Genomic DNA, 13,671 nt, shown 5'->3' with positions numbered 1-13,671 from the left:
TACACATTTTTTTAACGTGATGGTGCAAGACAACTTTTAATCAACTTTTCACTTTATCACCTAACAACGTCATGGTACATTCTAGTTAAAAAAAAAACGACATTGGTTGCATTTGAAGATTAGAACAAAGAGAAACAATGAGAACACTCTTTCAAATAGTTATTGTAACACTCACTCTTTTATTGAGTCAAAATGTGGGTTCTCTTTTACTCACATTGATTTATCTAATAAGAGAGTAAGTGTTGAACCTCTTTTTTTTTTTTTTTTGTTACATTCTAGCCCTCCTCTTAGAACAAATGAAGACTCACAAAATGAAAACAAAAGAATAAATCTATTTCTTTTTGTGTTATATATATTTACCCGTCTACATGTCAATACACGACAGTGGCTCAGCACATACATGTATCAAAATTCCAATTTACTCTAAAATGTGACATAAATTACTGTAAAGTAATAATTCATTGGTAAAATCAACATGATACTGTGGCTGCAGAGATCAAGCCACAGAAGCTGTGTGGGAGATGATTCACCCTCTGATCACCATTTGACACTTTGTGTGCTTGCAACAGAACTAGGTAGGTGCATGCAGGCTTGCTCCATGTACAAAAATGAAAAAGCTCGCCCAAAGGAATATCGGAGTGATGAACAAAATGGCTCCAACTGAATCATCATAAGTTTTAGTCTGTTCTTGGTCTATTTTTATTGCTGCTATATAATGGTAATAGCCACCGTGATCCATGTTTCTTTTTCCCATAACACCGCCAATATAGAATGAAAAAAGATATTATTACACCAAGTGGGATAGCCCATCTGCAATTTCAATAAAAAGTATATCATATATCAGCATCAATATTCCATAAAATATTGTTAGTTTGATAACTCTAAAAGATAGTCAACAGTGGCCATTGCTTAAGAGAAAATGGAATGCAAGTAGGGTCGGCTCAAGTATATGGGGGACTAAATCCCTTGCTATAGGCCCCGCCAACAAAGAAAACTATTTACCATAGTTTTTATGAATCAAACAGTCAACACATGTTGACAAAAAATCCCAACTTAAAGTACGACAAAGAAAATGAACACATTCACATGCTTTTAGCATAAGCATGTATCATACAAGTGCTTACATATAAGTTATTTTATAACAACATAAAATAAATCAAACTGTTTTCATATAAGCTATAAGTTGTTTTCATAACCAATCTTGGAGAGCTTATAAAAATAGGCTGAAAACTGTTTATTGACATGTTATAAGCTGTTTCCATAAGCTGTTTCCAACAATCTCACAAGTGTTTATGCAAATAGATAAGTTCATATAAATCGATGTAAACAGGCCCTAAGAGTCATGAAACCACACAACTTAACTTATCTAGCCTACAATATAATGGATCTTAAACTCAAGAAAATGCAACTTATATCAGATGCTTGAATTAAGTTGAAAGAACGAAAGAAATACGGTTTACTTACCTGTCAAGATCAAGGACTGGGCTGTAAACAAGAGTTTCCCACGATGCAACTATAAAATGCCAAACTGGATTGTAGTAAAGTGACTCTGCTGACCAAAACAACCTTGTGTAGGTCTCCAGAAATATAAAAAGTAACCATCCTCCAATTTCAATCAAAATGAACTTTATAATAAACCGGCCAACCACAACCGTGACGAGGGAGAAAGCCACCAACCAATTGAAAAGCCTGTGGTTGTACTCCTTTATAAATAGAGACTTAGACTTTACCAACATCTGCATATTCATTTGTTACATTAAGGTATGTTAAGCATATGAAACAGTGGCAAATCAAGGAAAATGGTTAACTACAATAATTCATTTGCATGTACTGCAGCAAAGAAAAATAAAACACTGTTACTATACCAGACCTTTGCCATACGTCCCTCGTAGTTTGCTTTTGAAGGTCCAACACAATCATGCTCAAAAGTACGATTGCATTTCTCGAGACCTGCATTAAATTTTGCCATTGAAGGAAGCTTGAGAACTTGAAGCTGGTCCATCATGTCCTCGCAATCGGTGTACAGTGCCTCGCAAAGCTTTGAAGATTTATATTCATTTTGTAAAATGACATTCTTAAATACCTGCATAATTATCCTCAAGTAAATATGATTTTTCCCATAGTAAATATAAGCTTTAAATCATCATATTCCAATTCCAAGATCAAAATAGAGCAGACTGTAAAAAATCATATATCATCCAATCAAATGCGGCTAAAATTTAAAGGATATTAAGCATCTTGGTTTAATTTAGACATAACTTTCACATTATTAACAAAAGCAAGTTATGAACACGTTGATTCTTAGAAGCTTTGTTGTGATTCATAAGTCCTTCATAGGTCGAGCATCTCACTCTTTCTGACACACTCAGTGTGTGTTCCCTACGCAAGACACTAGCAACAAACACAGGACTTTTTGCTATTCATTTACACGCTCGTTAATTTTTGCAAAGCAGAGTTGTTTAAAACCAAAACTATATAACATATTTGATATGAGAAAATCATTATACAAACTAAATACTTCAATTTACCAGCTAATTAAATTCCCAATAAGCCTATTTTCTTTTCCAAGCTCCCATTATACTATAACGAATATTCAAGCAATACCTTATCTATTTCTTCATCCAGTTGCGTGACTGACTTCTTAGCATGGTGACGGCCAAAATGTTGCTGATCGAATGCTTGCATGGCGTCACCTCTAGCCATGTCATGGGAAGCTTGAAGATATCCTTCTGGAAGAGGTAGAGCCAATGTGGCCATCTTTTCACTGTATAACTTAAGACATCTTTCAAGAATGTCCTTGTTGAAAATCTCCACAAGAGAACCTGTTGATGGAATCTCTCCCTTGTTCAAGGCTTCAAGTATCTAAATACGAAAAATAAAAGATAAAGCTGTTTTATGGAGATATACAAGATAAATTCACACAATTCAAAAAGCATTATCTTATTTTAGTTGTGAAATTTTTTCATCAGAAAACATTAAAAATGGCAAAGGACTAAATTGGGAGAGAAAACATACTGCATAAGGGTTTGTTTGGTTCAAAGGAGGGGAAAAGGGAAGGATTTTCATTAAATATTTTGTTTGATTGAGAGGGAGGGGAGAGGAGATAACTCTCTTAATTTGGTTCACAGAGCGAAGGGAGAGATGCTAATAGAGAGAAAGGGCCAACTTACTTTGTATCTCCTTAAAAAAATTATGCTACATTTTATATAAGGATATTTTGATCAATGCATTTAAAAAATTACTAAACATGTCATCTCTCCCCTCCAAATCTCCCAATGTTGGAGAGGTTCCATAGAGGTCGAGGTGGGGGATTTTATAAACACGCCTTCATAGACTATTACTTAAAGAAACAACAGATATCTCTAACATGGAAAAATAAGTTAGAAGATTTACTTTACATTGAACTAAAACTCTAATTACTTTTATTTTTCCATTAAAGAGAACATGAAAAACCAAGTACCTGCTTCAGGAAGGAAACAAACTCTTTCCCATTTAGAGATTTTCCTTGTACAATCTTTGGACGGATTATACTAGAAACAAGCTCTTTTAGCTTCTCCCTTTTCTTCACATATGATGGATCAAGCTCCCCATCCTTCAAGTCACAAAGCTTTGTCCGCTGGAGATGTGGCTGTTTGAAGTCCAATTTCAAGGATTAATTAGCCAACCAAAGCAGTGTTTTTAATAAAATATGTATAAGAATGAATTCCACGTTAGGGTTGAAATGGAAATGAATGACTGATTTTTAGAAGACATGAGGAAGACACATACTTGTGGTAAGCTAAAGGCCGTACTATTGTCACCCATAATAGCCAATGAATCCCGAATTTGATTGATCTGATGATGTAAAATTTCAGTATAAACATTCAATACCAAACTAGTAATATTATTACTGATAATTGGAAATTAAATTCCAGAAGAGACTATACCATATCAATATTTCTGTCTCCTGCAAGTTAAATATAAAGAGCATCATCAAAAAATTGCTTTAGAAAACAGGAAAAATATAATGTAGAAGCTAGTAATGATACTGACTATCTTTATTAGGGACTTGTCGAAGAGCTTCATCCACCATTTGTTGCACTGATTTCCCTTCTGCAGGATATTAAGGAAAATGTTAGTATCCAATAGAGTTGACATGATGGACAAGGGTAACAGCAGAGATATATTCCCAATTATTCAGCAGTGACCAAAATAACTTTATAAGCATTGCATGAGGATACTCAAAAATTATCTGACTTACGCAGAAAATCACGTTGGATAAGCCACAAGAGCTTGGCAGGTTCAAATGCAACATCCTGGCCCTATAAAAGCCAGCAATTGAAAAATACATCAAATTAACAACAAAAAGGTTCATGAAATAGTTGATTAGATGAACGAGGAGCTAAGGCATGTGGACTACCTTCACTCTATTCCAACACACGGACATTGCAAGTGTCAATATTGAATTTGCAAAATCAAAAAACAAGTTAGTAACCACGATTTACCCAAAAAAATGTTACAAAGCAGAATTAAAAATGATGAGAGAAATGAATTAAGAAAAAAGTAAATGATATCAACAAACAAAAAGTTCATCAAAATGCAAACCTTCCATAAAATTCTTCAGCGAGCTCAACCGCAAAAGAGAGTCTAGAGATGTCAGCTTCACGTATCTGAATACACAGAGAATAAAACATTTTAGCATGGCCTAAAAAATTTAAAACGAGCTCATTTCTGAGGGGTTATGATGACTAACCGTCTCAGGCAGATTATAGATAAGCACAGAACTTATTACAGTGGCCAGAGCAAATATCCTGCAAAAGGAAAACACAAGAAAAGGCTAATTGATGAATAACATGTGATATCAACAAAAACCACAGAATACAAGATCAGCGCACAATTACCGATCATCATATACATTCGACTTCCCAATGCTTTCAAATCCTTCTGTATCAATGTAAAAGACAGAAGTTTTTACTCCGTCAATTTCCAAATCTATAGGTGTTCCCCAAATCCATATTCCTGTATGACATGATTAAATGAGATTAAAGATAGATTGAAAAAGACTATATCTCTAACTCCAACTAAGCCTAACAAAGAGAAAAATGATAAACTCCATCCACCTTTTGTTTTCGTGTCACGCATGTGTCCCACACCAAACCCTAAGAAAACAAATATGTTAGCTAACATTAAATACTTAAAAGCTGTCAAATTGCAACTGCAAATTTTACCTAAAAACTGCATGTGATAAGAGTAAATTCTAGTGGCAATAAAATATGCACCTTCATAACAAGAAAGAGAGAGAAGTTGATTAAGCAAAAAAGACTTTCCGGAACGGTACGGTCCAATTACCTGATAAAAAAAGTAGTAACAATCACCTGATTAAGAAAGCCATAAAGTGATAAAAGTAGAAACCATGAATGATAAATGTGGAACAAACAACATTTATTCAACACATCACAAGCTTCCGTCACTTTGAATCACAATGAAATTATCAGATTAATATGCAACCATTCATAATAATTTTAGCTAACGAGGATCATCAACATTGGCAGATTTTTAGCTAACCTTTCGCAATTTCTAATTCCTCACTCTTGTAAAGATTTTCTGTCACATCTTTAGGCAAAGAAAATAATAGTTTGCATTTCCGAAATATTAAGACTTACATGTTTTGACACACTTTACACCATAATATTTTCTAGAGGCCTATTTATTTTCTATCTGCTGTCAAACTCTTTGACTAGTGCAACCAAGTTAAGTCAACTTTCAGAGGTGTAAGTTCTCAAATGTTCTAAGAAAATGTAACAGCAGGTGATCATATATCAATTAGCAACACACTCGGCGAAATAATGACTTATCTAAATGGATTATGCTATTCAACATGGTATGAGCTGAAGACTACATCATGAAACTAGTCCACCAAACATCAATAAGTGTTACGAAAATCCACATTAAATAAAAGTTTGAATTTAGAAAACAAAAGGATTTTATAGTTGCAATCAAACTTACTGCCACAGATGCAATGGGGTTTGTTATTCTTTCAATAGCCTCCAAGCCTTCCTGTGATAGACGAAGTTTTGTATGACCAGGATCAGGTTCGACAATGGGAAATCTGTACACACAAAAATTGGACAAGGATAAAGACACACTTCATAACTAACAAAAGAAGTTTGGTCATACAATACCCAAGAGGATATGACAAAACAATAACAAGGAGTGCAACATAAGAAACATAAAAAAAAGTTGGTAGTAATTATTATCACAAATCAATAATGATAACAAAGAAAGAGTCCCGGCCCCAAATTATTGAATTGGCAACATAACACAAATACAAAATACATGTTATATTTCTTTTCAGCACCACCTAAATTAACAATTTATCACCACATCTATGTACAACTTGAGATGAATATTCACTTGAATGTTCTGTTCATGCAGTGCACAAGTTAGCAGTGTGTTTCCCATTTTGTTTATATTATGGAGGGTTAATTATTCAGCTCATATTCTGTCATGATAAGTTCTGAGCTAAACACATGTTAATTATTATGCACAACCGCAACTCTATTCTTGTACATGAAACCTCACAATATCTTCTATTCTTACTACTAAAATGCCAACTCCTATTCCATAATTGACCCAAAAATAAAATTGACTTCTACAAAAATTCCAAAAAAGAAAAACTCAAGAGTCTGTTGAATAACTGAATTACTTAAACTGTACAATATATATACAACTCCAGATGGCAACTAAAAAGCCTAAGTGTTTAACCGTATGTTTGGTGGTGTTGTGATTTTGTTGAAGCTACAAATTGTAGCTTTTGCCTCAGTGATTCTGGCAAGTCTCACCGCCGATCCAAACATACACTAAGTAATCTTCATTAATTGGAAAAAGTTCTTGATGATAGCAATACAAAGAAGCTACATTTCATCTCTAATTCTACAAACCACCATCCATTTATTTACCATCCATACATTAGCAAACGATCCACTAAATTCAAGCTAGCTCATGATTTGGCTTAAAATTCTTAATCAACGTGCAAATTCATCCCTTAACCTCATAAAAATTGAATTTTTATTCAAACCATCTCGTGAGACAAAATGGCTGAGTGAATCTTACGTTACCCCAATTACCCAACTCCAAAGAAAGGATCCAAAAGGTTTTAACTTTAACAAACAAACCAAAACTGAAAACAGTTACCAGATCTCAGAAACAAACAAACAAACAAACACATTATAAAAAGAACAAGAAAGAGATAAAAGAAACTTACGGTTGATGAAAATTGATAATGGTTTCAGAAGAAACAATTGGAGAGAGAAAGAAAAGAAGAAAAAGAAGAGAGAGAAGAGTGTCCATCATAACTATAAGTGGCAAATGCGGTTTGATATCTGAAAATCGAAAGGAACGGAGGTGGTTGTTGTTGGTTGAAGGAATGTCAATCAAGAATCATAACAGTTATGTTGAATTGAATTTACTGAACAAGGAAACTTGAAAGTTGAAACAAGACAACATCATGGATCTGAAACAACAAGTCTTCGATTTCGATCCTTGTCCGTGCGAAGGTAAACCTTGTTTGGCCAATGTTAGAAAAAACAACTCCACGGTAACTCGTTTTCTCACGTTACCCTTTTTACTATTTTTCGGTCCATTCCGTCTTTTTTTTTTTTTTTTTTTTAAGGCAATGTCCAGTCAATTTATTTATTGCTAGTAAATTATTTTACATTTAATTTAGGGTTAAATATGTTTTTGGTCCCTATAAATATACCAACTTTTCCTTTTAATCCCTCTAAAATTTTCCTTCAACTTTTAGTCACTATAAAATTTTCAATCACTACTTTTGGTCCTAATTTTAAGTTAATTTTAGTATTTTTTTAATGAAATTGTGCAGAAATGTGTAGAATATTGTAAAAATATTTCCAAAAAAAAATTAGAATTTTTTGACAAAACATAAATAAAATATGAATTTTTAACCGTTAAAAATATAAAAATTCATATTAAATTCATGTTTTGTTAAACAATTCTAATATTTTTTTGGAGAGTTTCTTATAATATTATGAATTTTTCTGAAAAATTTTATTCAAAAATATTAATTCTACATATGATTTTATTTTAAAATAGGGACCAAAAGTGAAGATGAAAAATTTTCAAGGGACTAAAAGTTGAAGGAAAATTTTAGAGGGACTAAAAGAAAAAGTTGGTATATTTATAGGGACCAAAAACATATTTAACAATTTAATTTATTTAAAATTAAAATTAATTTTTTTAATTTAATTTTTGTCACCGTATAATTAAACATCTATATTCAAATATTACTCTAGAAAAATATATATTCAAATATTACTATATGACACGAGCAAAGCAGATCGTTTGAAAAAGTCTAAATATTGGATGTCTCATTAGCGTTGGTGACACAATGAATCGTTTGAAAGGATCTAAAAATTGAATGTTTTGTAGTCGTTAGACACCAATCATAAGTCAATTATCTTAATGATGTGGTAGATTAGAAAAAAAATAATGCAATTTATCCGATTTGTTTTTTAATTGACTCGGATGACTCCAATTTTATTGATGCGTATTTATATATTTGTAGTACATTGTTTATAATAGAATTAATATATTTTTAAATTGTTCCGTGAACACAACTCAAACTCAATTGATAGTTGTAAGATCATTAATATGCATAAGTCTGAATTAGAGCCTTTGCATAAATTTTATTCAATTTTATCTCTAGTTTTATTAATTTTTACATAAAAAAAAAGTGCTTATAGTCTCAGCATTTAGTTTGTACAAAAGAAAAATAATGACTAAAATTTAGTAAATGTTTGGATTAAATTTATTTTAGTTCCAACAAAATTAAAATTAAAAGCTTTTAAGTTTAGTTTTTATAAAGTTTTGTTCACTTTTTGTCCTTGTTTGTATTTTATAAGGACTATTTTTTAGGACTAAAAATATCCATTTTTGTAAAAAAAAAAAAAATAGAATAGAGATTATTATTACAAACTATAATATTATAAAGGATTAAAATTACCATTAAAATTTTATAAGGACTAAACTTTAAAATTTATGATTTTGCAAGGACTACAGACATGTTTAACTCTAAATTGCCCCAGATAAAAATGCACAAATTGACTCCTTAGCAATTAAAGCAATTGATTTTCCTTAATTAGCAATTAAGGCCTCTTTAATTTCTCCTTCCAAAATTTCCAAAAAAGTCTCCTTATTTTACGTCATCTCCATTTTGAATTTTGGCCTGAAAATATCCCCATTCTGCATTCAAGTCTTTTACCAGTTCATTGATCTTTTCCTGACTTACTCCATCCCCACAATCAAGGAAGCAACCCAATATAATCAAGACAAAAATTGGCCTATGACTTTGCATCATATTACATATCTTCATTGTATTCGTGAAAAAAGAATAACGGTCCAAAGAAAGGTTCATCCATAATCCTAACCGAAACACCTTGTCATCTATCATAATTTGAATGACACTATTACCTAGATCACTAAAAGATGCACTCCCTACGTATCCAAATTCAAGTCGCAATTTTACAATATGCATTTTCACATAGTTAACTTTGACCATATTATCTAACTAATATATATATACAAATGTTAGCATGTAGGATGTTGTTTGATTTGTTTCGATGAATATTTTAAAAATATCAAATTTTTATAATTTTTTATTATATATAATCGAAGTTGTATATTGACATGTGTGTCGTGGTTGACTGCGACATATATTTTAGAACGGATGGAGTATCAATCAAGACCCGCACAGAGTTAGATGGTAATTTTTTCGTCAATGCACATATCTAAATTTGAAAAGAACTTACGTATATAGTTCAAGGATAAAATTAGACAGGGCCGGTCAAGGGGTAGCCGTCTCAAGCAAGGGCTTCAGACCCTAAAAAAACTTTTCTTATTAAAGGAAAAAAGTCTCCAATTAATGATATGTTCAATAGTTTATTTCCCTCAAAAAAAAATGTTCAATAGTTTATAGTGAGATGATGTTTGGAGAAAGGCTTCGGAGAAAGACATAAAGGCTTTCAAGAAAATAAAATAAATGTGTCTTCCATCCCATTATGTCAAAAGAATTATGATATTAATTTTTTTTAATAAAAAAACTTATACTTTTTGTTTTTTTACATTGACTTTCTCTTTGAAACCTTACGTAATTCAGAGACAACTCCTTCATCATCATCCCTTTGTTTACTTCAATTTTTTTTCATACTTTTGGTTTTCTCAATTTCACACTTACATTGTCGATTGAAAAAAAAAATATTAAAAGAAATTTATTATGATAATTTAATAAATGATTTTTTTTAGCAAGTTTTAATAAATGATTTTGCATCTAAAAAAATTTGTAAAATAAAACTTAAATAAAAATAAAATATTATTAATTTTTTTAACTAAAACAAACTCATTTTAAAGTTCGCTTTAGGTCTCATCAAGTGTTGGGCCGACCTTGAAATTAAGCAACCTTAACGAATTAATAGAAAAGTCAAAGGTTGCCAAGTCATCAAATAAGGGTATGATTCAAATAGGAAATAGTCGTTGGCGAATCGGAAAAAACCAACAAGCGAGAATCGACAACTAGACTGTGCTCTTAGGCATTTAACTCTCCAACAAGAAGGATAACTTCCATGAACATGGACTCCCACGCATTGGAGAGTTATATCTAATTTCTATTGTTGAAATTCTCGAACACTTAAGATTGCTGCTGCAAAAATCAAACACAAACATAAAAAATAATTCTATCATACAAAAATGCATTGAGTTGTAGACTATATCACTCTCTTTCAAATGTTTCCTGGCTCTAACTCAATGGTACAAGAATTTCTTGTATAGAGAGAATCCACCAAACCAACACCCTAATTAATTTTCTATATTTCTCGGTATCTAAATACTCCCTCCGATCTTATGTTCAAGAGACAATTGACTTTTTAAATTTATTGAATAATGGATGTATTTGGTTTAGAATATAGACCCGATACATCAATTATTTGAATCTAAAAAGTCAAATATGTTTCTTGTAAATAGGACGGAGGGAGTATATGAGAGTGAAAACTAATAAAAATGAAACTATGAAAGTGAATCGTTTTTTTAGTCTCCCACGTTCTTTACATTAAAACTAAAATGATATCATTGATATTAATGATTAACGATATTGTATACTCTTTACTTTCACACCCATTAAATGTCAAAAGTGAAAATTACTTGATCAGAAACTCAATGCTCAACATTTGAAGAAGCAGAAGCAATCATAACTAGTTCCTCCACAAGAACCATATACTGCATCGAACTCCAAGTCGAGGCACGCTTCATCACAGTCCGAATCAGTACAAGGCCCTGACCATGTTCGATTTGGCCTTCCACAAACTTTTTCCTCCACCTCTGCACATAAAAAAAAAAAAGGCTTAGAATTGAAGAAGCACGAGAGAATAAATACATACTGCTTAGTTAGTTGTACCCCATGGCCATGAAAAAATAAGGAGAACGGCAAGACAGAGGAACATGAAGACGGGGTAGAATTTACTAATAAAAGAAGTCATGATTTCTTAATGTAAATGACTTTCTCTACCAACAAAATGTTTTTCTCTAAGTATATATGTAGGGAGAAAACAACATAGGTAGAGATGACAAAACTAATTGCATTTTTAAAATAATCTCCCTCAAAAAAAATTGCAAGTTGATATAAGATTTACAATTTATATTTTTATTATCAATCTATTTTAATCCGCCCATATAACATTTCTATGAGTCAAGGCATGACAAAGTTTATTGAAAATAAATTAAAGTTTTCAATATTATCATTATCAATCACTTCTAATTCGCCGATGTAGTCTTTCCAGGAGCCAAGTCACGGAAAAGTTTATTGGATAGATAATCAAATAATTATATAAAGAATTTTATACATATACACCGTCACTGTAATAAAAATGCACATTGTCAATCAATTATAATCATTAGATCAACATAAACCACTCCTGAAAAATGGTGATTAACACTTAAAAAACAAGAGTTTTTAACATGTTTTTTTTTTTTACATAAAATCGGCTCAATCATTTTTTAAGTCGGTTCAACTGATCTTAAAAGTGTCAGGCCAACATGTTTACACCGATTTTTGATAATGTAAATTTCATTATCCATCAATGGTTTAGGACCGGATAATGTCTTTTTATAATGTTCATTCAAGCCTCGCGATTTATGATATCGCTTTATGCATTCTTTAAGAACAAAATAAGAAGAAAGAAAAGAAAGATAAAAAGAAATGCAAATTGCAAAAGAAAGAGGAAAATAAAGCAACAATAATATTAAATTGTAGGGCATGTAACACACACACACACACACACCCCCCTTGTAGAAATGACTTCCTATACTTAGAGCCCTACACTTGACATAATTACAAGACATTAGAAAACAACTTTCATGCACTCCAATTGTAACTTCATATTATTTCACCTTGTCTTTGGTCGAAAACCATATGCATGCAACACATTAAATCACTTGGTCGAAATTGCGGCATGTCGAAGTCTGCATGCTTTTGGTCGAAATCACTTTGTACTTTGCAGCATGTCGAAATAACCCATCTTGTTTGTCGAAATCTTGTCTTCTCCCTTTAAATGTCCATTAATCACTTCAAATAAATAACCACTTAAAATATGATAATTAGTTTGGTCGAAATATTTGGTTTTAGTTTGGTCGAAATATTTGGTTTTGTTAAGTAAAACACTTATGTTTAGAGTCAATCTTCTTAAAGACCAAGTATTTTATTTTTGCTATTAACTGAGGCCCTCCAAAATGTTGTTTCTCGAAAGAAATGAGAGGAATGATTTAAAACATAACTCCAAAACTAAAGATTGAATGGTCTTCTACGACCACTTAATCACCTTTCTTTTACATCTCTTCAAGCCGAATTTAAATTTGGTAATCCTTCGAATAAATTAAAAATGGATTGATCATATGAATTGATCTCAAAATATATATTGCCTTTAATGAATTTAAAATAAATCACTCAAAAATCAACCAGCAATATATGCATATATCATTCATGGATACATAACTTTGATTGTATCTAAACCAATCATAAAACTGTCGAATTTTATAATCATAATCAACTGGAAATCAGTTGAAAGTTTTTTTTTCTTTCTAACAATTAATGGCAAGTACCATTTTATGGAACAATTACGTGTATCAAAGGACAGTCTTACATATCCACTCAATTAAATTCGAAATGTTGGTCGAGTACCATATTTTTTATTTGAGCATATAACATTACATTGATAACAAGATAAATCTTTTTTTTTTGGACAAAATGACAACAAGAGAAATTACAAAGCATAGGATAGAAAAATTACAACATTATGTTTGAATTCAATAAGAAGAATCCTTTTGATTGGCTTTAAAATTACCAGTCTTTATAAAACTTTCAAGCCTTTAATATGATTATGGTTTTAAAAAAAACATTTTAATTTACAATTTCAAACCATTTTGATGGTCATAATCTGACTTATTATTTATCCAGAAATTTTCGAGAACACTGTTAGCCACAGAGATTAAATCACCATTTTTCAAACATTGGAGACCTCTCAAAAGCTAAAACTTTTCAGTTTCAATCTTTGTAAAACTTTTCAAAACCATTTTGATAAGATTTTTCAGTTCAATTGGTGTCCTCCTTTAACGGCTTCAACAACTCTT

General features: G+C 31.5%; 1 protein-coding gene across 1 annotated transcript; it reads right to left on the bottom strand.

Annotated features, from left to right (window-relative positions):
• Positions 1–312: 312 nt before the first annotated feature.
• On the bottom strand, positions 313–7,578 carry LOC146910137 (uncharacterized). Its single transcript, XM_085723364.1, has 17 exons — positions 7,244–7,578; positions 5,986–6,088; positions 5,259–5,328; positions 5,100–5,138; positions 4,881–4,998; positions 4,733–4,790; positions 4,585–4,649; positions 4,400–4,406; positions 4,241–4,301; positions 4,033–4,092; positions 3,927–3,946; positions 3,769–3,834; positions 3,461–3,628; positions 2,605–2,862; positions 1,871–2,083; positions 1,465–1,736; positions 313–810 (listed from the first exon to the last, which is right to left on the bottom strand). Exons 1-17 carry the CDS (start codon positions 7,330–7,332, stop codon positions 678–680), a joined length of 1,800 nt encoding a protein of 599 aa, XP_085579490.1. The 5' UTR covers positions 7,333–7,578; the 3' UTR covers positions 313–677.
• Positions 7,579–13,671: the final 6,093 nt, after the last annotated feature.

The sequence above is a fragment of the Medicago sativa genome, chromosome 7 (assembly GCF_051527215.1).
Source record: "Medicago sativa cultivar Bolivia chromosome 7, Bolivia_mono, whole genome shotgun sequence".
In the NCBI taxonomy this organism is placed as follows: Eukaryota; Viridiplantae; Streptophyta; class Magnoliopsida; order Fabales; family Fabaceae; genus Medicago; species Medicago sativa.
This window is presented reverse-complemented; position numbering and strand designations above follow the sequence as displayed.